The sequence below is a fragment of the Mus pahari genome, chromosome X, assembly GCF_900095145.1.
Source record: "Mus pahari chromosome X, PAHARI_EIJ_v1.1, whole genome shotgun sequence".
Classification (NCBI taxonomy): Eukaryota; Metazoa; Chordata; class Mammalia; order Rodentia; family Muridae; genus Mus; species Mus pahari.
In genome coordinates, this window is record NC_034613.1 from 97,061,177 (window position 1) to 97,069,560 (window position 8,384).

Consider the following 8,384-nt stretch of genomic DNA (forward strand, 5'->3'; position numbering starts at 1 on the left):
ATGTACTTGCATTCATACACACATACATACACACACGCACATGCACATATGCATGCATGACAAGCACATGGACATACATTCAAAAATAGAAATAAATATTTTAAACAATTTCTAGGAATGTTTAAATGAGTCCTACTACATATTAGGAACTTAGATTTATAAATTGTTTTCCAAGCTATTGTCCATAGATAATACAATGTTCTCATAGGATAACAAAGAGTTTTTTAATTAGGTTGTTAGGAAATAAACTTGGAAAACACTAGACTACAATAATCTATGCCTGAAAGAAATAGATCACTTTGGATGAAATCTTTCATATTTCTCACTTTGGAGTAATCGACATATCTCTATAGTGTCTTCATTAGTATTATCCTGTCCTTATAATAAAAGATGTAATGTATTAGAATCAAGAATATTATTCAAAATGTTGACATAATGAACTGTATCTTTGAACTTGCATTTTCTTTCAGATTGTTTCTGTGAATCCAAACTTCCAGTACAGACGCACTCAAAATATTTCTGATGAGTTTATTTATTTCCGTCCTATTAATACGGAAAATCGGGAAAGGGCCAGAAAACAAAACCAACAAAATCCAACTTTGATCACCCAGCAACCCACCCCTGAAGGTATCCATCAGAGGGACCTGGGGCTTATGAATCAGGTGGTGATGGTTTCCACCCCACCACCAACTAACGAGTTAGAAAGCAGTGCCCTTGTCAAACCAAAAACTTCAGGGCTTCTTCGCATAGAGAAAGTACCAGTTAAGTATCTATGGGTCCCAGAATTTCAACGCTTAGAAGTTACAGGAATTGCCAGTCCAGAGGAAAGGGGGAAAGGCACCGCAATACTTGTTGCAGGTGTGCCTGGAAAAGAGGAGCTAGATGATACAGAAATTCCAACTTTGCACTTCACTGGGTTTGTACACCTGGAGGCTTTAATAAATAAATGTTCACCATCCTCAGAATACAGTCGCCCAGGAACCCCAGGAAATCTGTGGATGGAATCTCCAGAAAATGCAGAGTCCCCAGGAAGTGATGATATGGAAGTAGCGAGAAGCATGTATCCTTTTAGAGAAAGATCCATCTTTCGGCGTTCCTGGGCAGAGCTCTTAGAGGCACCACTAAACAGTGAGGGGCTCCATATTATCCAAACAGAACATATTCACAATGAAGAAAACAGAGATATGGGTTGCAACAAACTAACATTACAGGAAGAAAATCAAGTAATCCCCCTTCCCAAAGATCAACATTTCCAGGCTTTGCAAGGCCCTTTCCCCTTGTTGCCTGAGCGCCCTAAGCTCCAAAGGCAACGTAGTCAAAGCTTGCCACGATACAGTGAATTCAGAGGCCAATATTCAAATACACCTGAATTCAAAGGAAATGCAGAAGAAACGCTCTTCCCACGGGATCATAATTTACTAACAGAAGGTAAGTTTTTTTCTTAACTAGCTTTCACTACTTTTGTAACTTAAATGTAATTTTTCATACAAATAGACTTTTACCAGTAAGTCTATTTATATGCCATCTACATTATCTATTCATTTCTGTATCATAAAACATTTTTATGATGGCATTAGTTACTCTTCATCAAATTTAACTGTTATATCCACATTTGGTCATTACAGCCTGACGCTAAGTTGGGTTAACTCAATCACACACCTAATCATGGGGGTGGGGTGCATTTTAGAATACAAAGAATTTTTAAGACTTCAAATTTGGAATAAAAGTTCATCTTTTAAAAAGAACCCCAACTTAAGAACAGCATGAGAAAAATGACTAGACTTTACTCATTCAGTTTTAACCCACAGAATCAGGAAAAAGCCCCTAACATACTCATTCCCTAATAACTAAGTAGTAGAGAAGAACAAAGCATGAGATGTGAGATGATGGACATTACTAAGAAAACTGGTTAACAACCAACTGACTATCTCCTTTTCCATGTGAGCAGCTTTTGACAAGAAAGGATAACTTGGCAAATGAACCACCAATATTTTAACACATAATTGACTAAAAGTAATATTAACATAACATTTATAACGTATTTTAAATCCTAGATTGAAATGTACTACTAACTATACAATAACCCTTTTGGTTTATCATTATATCTATGTAAACATATCCAAAAATGATCCTATACAAGCTGGGTAGTATTAGAAATTTTCATGTCTAACCTCTCTTAGAAACCAAATTGTACAACTTCATGAAATTTATGCCAAATAGAAATATTTCTTAAAAAGTAATGTCACCAAACTACTGAAGGTGATTCTAATAAAAAATCTGAAGTCTAACCCAAAGTTTATTTGGAAATCAAAATGTAGCCCATTCTGTAATATTTCTATGTAAGACTATAAGAAATTAGTTATCAAAGGAAGCAATTAAAATGTAACCTAAGGTCAGCTCAGATCACATTATCCTTTGAAGTGTAAAGTTGCTTCAACCTTATTCTCAAATTGAAAATACTTCTTAAGAGTGCTATAAGGGGAGCAACAGGACACAGCTTAGTCAGTAAAGAGCTTGCCTTACAAGTTTGATTTTTAAAAGTCAGATTGAAGAAAGAGAGAGAGAGAGAGAGAGAGAGAGAGAGAGAGAGAGACAGAGAGAGAGAGAGAGACAGAGACAGAGACAGAGACAGAGACAGAGACAGAGACAGAGAGACATAGAGAGAGAATACTGCATTTGTTATCCTACAAATGAAGTTTGCTGGTAGCCTCCCTGGCCTATTTAGGGAATTCCAGGCCAGGGAGAGACTGCCTCAAAAACATTTTTTAAAAAATGAAAAGATGAGCAACTCCTGGTGAATAAGATCCTAAGTTGTTGTATGGACTCCATGTGCACTTATACACAAGTGCCTACATGCTTATACACACACAGGTGCAAGTGCACACACACACACACACACAAACACACCACTGAATTAATTAATTAATTGGTGTGTCTAGTTCTCATGGTTACCTCTTTTCTAATTTCTAGCTCCAATTAAATTCTAATTTCATTAAGTTTTCATACTACCAAAGAAATAAAATTGCATAGTAAAAACCTTTGTTCCTAAAAATCCTTCAGCTTGTAGCTCTTCTCTCACTGCATTATAGCTCCTCCTCTTTCTCCACCTCTACTCTCTAGTCAACCTAAACTTCTGGTATAGAAATAGTTCCTCATATTTTTTATCTTTGTCCATCTTTTGCATGAGTCCAGAGTGTAATTGCTAAATAATAGTTATATACAGTGTAAAATCACCATTCCATGTTGAGGTAACTGAACTGAGATCAAATTTAGAAATACACTTCTCATCCTTAATCATAGCTTGTTCTCAAAACTGAAGCCAATCTTATAGTCACTTATAAACTTGTTTTGTGTTTTAGAAAATATCAAGGAAAGACACAACATGGAGGGAGCCTGGCAAAGAGCAATTCCATCAAATTCTGGAGAACATTTTCCCATTATGCCAAGATTTGACAATTCTGCAATTCAAGGAAACTTTGGAATTCCTGAGGATAATTCTGCACGTCCCAGAGGCAATATGAGAATTCCCCAGAGCAATGTCAATACTATCCCCATGGTTAATGTTGGAATTCCTATAGATAATCCTCAAGTTCTTAGAGGCAATACTGGAGTTCCCAGGGGCAGTGGTTTTAGAGTTTACATGGGCAACAGTGGTAGACCTTCCGGACATGTGGTATCTTCTCCACTTACTGAGCTCTCAAAGATAGGTGAACACCAGCTGTAAAAACTGACACTACAAAACTGTCCTGCTAGTTGAAGAAAAAAACAAAGACACAACATCAAAACAGACGTGTACAAACTTGACAACTCAATGCTAAATGGGACACCTAAATTCTGAATATACAAAGAACATAATTACCAATTCTGAGTTAATCATTTATTAAACTGGATACAACTAAATTGTACCTGTTTAGTTTATTCTATATGTAGTACTCACATATATTCTGAGTAATCTGTTTGTAGAAGTGTGTTGTAGAAGTGTACTTTTTCATTGAACAAAATACTAAATAATTTTAAAATGACAATGTCTCCTGGTAATTTCAGGTCTTCTTGGATATACTTTGATAGGCAAATGAAAATTATCTCAGTGGTATTGACATTTATTTTAGTGAGTCAAGCTTAATGTCCAAGATATTTATTGACTGAAAGCTAAGAATCCAGGAGATTTGCCAAAAGATTCTTGAATACAGTACTTCTGTGAACTATTTTTAGAAGACATCTGGAAAAAAGTTCACTAACAAAAGTATTTAAATATGCCTATTTGTTTTCTGACATATGCACAGCAAAATTGTAAATATTTATAGCAAGCCTTAAAAATACAAGGAGACAACTAACTGTAGAACTGTAAATAGCATATGTCATTGTGATGTCAATATAAGACAACAGTAACAGCACCACACGATGCCTAAAATACTGCATGCTAAAACAGTGGTTTTGGTTTGAAAGTTAATTATTTTACCTTTTCCAACCACTCTGTCAATTTGTATAAGAAGATTTAAGATAGAAGGTAAAAAATTATTGAAATTCTTTATGAGATGAATAAATAGGATGTTCTTCCCAGAAAAAAATGAAGAAAGCATTTCATTGGCCCAGATGATAAGCCCAGTATTAAAATTACCCAACCTGGTTTATCTATACAATATGGCTTTGTGGAACATTTATTTCACCAATTTTGTAAGGTAGATAAAATATTACCAGAAGGTAATAAGATTAACTGATAAATTACTTGGGAAGGTAACCTTATTACAAACAAAAACCTGCTATTGTATTTATATTCATAACTAAAATAAATTTTGTGCTGTGTTTTAGGGCACATGGGCCACTATTCAATTTGTATATTCAAAATTTAAATTTTCCTGAATAATGGTTGCTGTTGTTTTTACAATACCAAGGGCAATTTAACGAATAGGTTACCACCTAACCCCTTATTATGTGCCTTAACACATAGTGCAAGGGGTGGTAATCTTGGGTCTGAAGGCAAACTCTTGCCTTTTTAGATTTATTTGGCCTCTGCGGAAGGAGGTAAAGAGGCTAGCTAGCCTCCCTCCCTTCACTCCCCATGGTTCAGCATGTGTTTTATGAATCAGGGCTTTGGCCTCAGAAAATAAGGTAGTGAGAGTTTTTCTCCTACTTCTTACCAACCTAGAAGATGGAAAACCATTTCAGTCTTGAGTCACCTGAGTTTTGCATAAGGTGGCAAAACCACAGAAATCACAGAAAGAAACAGGCAACCATACTTAAGTTACTGCCAATGTTTGACTGAGACTAAAATAAAAACCAAATTGACAGATCACCTCGCTTAATGGATAGTCTACTCTATATGCTCTCTTGTCATATTGATTTTACAAAACAGAACTATTGCATTCTAAGTTTAAAAGGAAACCACCTTGTGGGTTAAAAAAAAAAACTAACAAGTCAGTAGAAGCTGAGAAATAACTTATCAAGAACTAATGTTTATCAAAAACTAGTAGAAAGATAGTAAACAGTTTGGTTCAATTATATATGGCAGTAATATATAATTGAAGATAGTCACAAAAACACCAACTTCATCATCAACAAAACCCTATGTGAGTGTTATTCCTCATAATATAATTTTGGATGTTGTGTTTAGTGGCTTAAAATTTAAATATAAATCTAAGTGTACAGTGGCCAGCTGCTTCTCTCTCAATTTTTAAGAAATTAAATGAAACTGTGAAGTAAAGAGTCAAACATGAAGATGGTCTAAGAAGATGATTCTCGGTCCTGTAAAAGTTCTTTAGAGTGCTTTTATTCTTCTAAATACTGTTAGTATCTATTGAACTAAGCAGTGCAAATGTTCAATAGCACATATATTAATTTATTTTCCAAGATTTTCCCCTATCTTCTTAGGGTTCTCCGTGTCAAATTAATTCTCTAAGTCGCTCAAAAATATCAGAATTCTACAATAAAAGGAGTAAAGACCATAGTTTTTTTCAATAAGAAAACTTCATAACAAAACAGTATAACTTTCAGGAAAGGTTCATTAATTACATATGAGATTTCCATCTAATCATTATGGTTTAAGTATGTTTTAGAAGTAAAATTCCAAAATATAGCAAAGTGCTTTTAACAAAGTACATGTGCCTTTTTCAGTAAATATTTCAAGAGCAGAGAGCCTTACAGATGTGCAAGATAAAATTTTGTGGAAAATGAAAGGAAATCTAAGAAAACAAAATTAAAATAAAACTATGACTTTAAATTAAATAAAGTTCTGAATTATTATTTAAGAGGATTTTTGTTTCTTTTGATTTTGAAACTATTTCATTAGTTAATAAAATGAACAAATAACCCTAAAGTTTATACTGTCTTCAGATACACTAATCCTCTATAAGTAAGTGTTCCTCAGCCCAGCCAACTCCACTACATCCTTTACCTTACTTATTCCAAACAAACTTCTTCTCCATGCCTTCCATATCTCATCCCTACTTTACCTCTTTCTTCATCTGATTCGAGTGATACTCTCCACGTGTTCACTCCACCCTATTCATCATCATTTCTCTCAGCCTATTCTCAAGATTCATTCCAACTCCTGTCATACCCTTACTACACCATTTCTCAAATCTTCCCCCACATAAACCATTAAACTCCAATCCAGCATTAATAATACATTCTCCAAACATTTTGACCTTCAGGGATCATGATAGAATGAATATTAAAGTAAAGGTAAAGACCATGAAGGGAATAGAAATATCTATTTGATACCCTTTTTGATTTATAAAGATAAAAATCCATAGTATTAAAACAGCCATGTAGGATTGATGATGCAAAAATGTAGGGACCAGAATACCATGTACTCCCCCAACCATAATTCTTTGATATTTAAAATAAGATGGCTTATGCTAGACATTCAAAGATTATGAATGCATATACAGAATGACTTTGAAAGTCTCCAATTTTTCCTTTTACTATATATTATAAAAACATTCTATTTTAGGCTCCTTGAGAAAAATAAATGGACATAAGATACCAACTTCATCTAAATTGTAAAATATGTTGATGGAAAACAATAAAAGATGCACTTTGTGAATTTACCTAGAGCATATTTTTGCTATTAAAATAATATTTTAAGAGTTTATTTTTTAAATGACTCACCTTTAGTAGATTTCCATTATCTAAAACAACTAATATTCACCTACAAACCAACTTCTTTATTCTTATACATATATTAGAGTAAGATAAAAGATCATCTTCAAATAAAATTCTCTATAAAATGCAGTGACATTTAACTTACAATTCTAAATTATGATAAAAGTACCAACAGTTAATATTTCCCAGATGCTCAATGTTTTTGAAGATCATCATGATGATATTAACTAATTTTCCTAATTTCTCCATAAATATACCTAGTCATTAAAAAATGAATACACATATACTTGAGGATTCTAAAGTTATAAAATTTAAAATTTCTTAAACCCTACATTTCTGTATAGCACAATGCCAATACATATGCAGTGCAGAGTAGGATTTTAAAACAAGAAAATTTTCTTTAAGTAGTATCAATTTGGAAACACCCACTATTTTAAAAATTCAGTAAAAAAATAATCAAACCACCTCTACACATTATCCCTCCCCAGCCTTCACACTCATCAGACACTCCGACCAAGCATTTCAATTTGTTCTTAATACATTCATTCTGTTTCAGGTCAGTAGCTCTTTAGTTCTCATTTCTGACACCTATCACCAGTGACTAGAGAACAAATCTGTCTAAAATCAGCAAAAGCTACCTGATGCTTATGACTATAATATTTATTGTGAGTGTAAATTTCCACCTTTTGAAAGTGAAGGAAACAACTGGATTTTATTTTCAAAGAAACGCTGGACAGTGAAGTGCACTAGTATGGTGAAACATTGTCCATTTTACACTGATGCTGTATTTGAGTTTGTGAAATATGTACTGCCATTATTTGCTGGCCATTTTTGAATTCTCTCTTGTTTACTAAATATTTATTGTGATTTGTTTAAACAAAATACCATTCAAGATGATATCGTACTATATATGTGATGTGTGTGAATTGGCCTGTATTGTATCTTTAAACAAACTGTGGTGTAGATTGATGAGATCTTTTTATTTATTCAGGGGTTGAATTATTGCAGCACTAGAGTATAGAACTCCTGGTGCTCATTCTATATGATTATGCTAATCTTGTAAAATTCACAACAGGTATTTTAATATCTTACTAATTTAAAATTCAAGTAAAGACTATTACAGAGGGGTGGTATCCATATTAAAAACTAAATTGCTAAATCAATCTTATTTCTGTAGCATAACTCACCGTATATTTATTGGGACAATGTTAAACAATATTAACTCTGTACCTTTTGAAGTAGCTGCTCCTTTCTATTACATAGTCTTTTATCCAAATATA

The 8,384-nt window shown here is 33.5% G+C and overlaps 1 protein-coding gene across 1 annotated transcript; it reads left to right on the top strand.

Moving 5' to 3' along the window:
• The first annotated feature begins 566 nt into the window (after nucleotides 1–566).
• On the top strand, nucleotides 567–3,724 carry LOC110313290. Its single transcript, XM_021187313.1, has 2 exons — nucleotides 567–1,428; nucleotides 3,360–3,724. Exons 1-2 carry the CDS (start codon nucleotides 654–656, stop codon nucleotides 3,722–3,724), a joined length of 1,140 nt encoding a protein of 379 aa, XP_021042972.1. The 5' UTR covers nucleotides 567–653.
• Nucleotides 3,725–8,384: the final 4,660 nt, after the last annotated feature.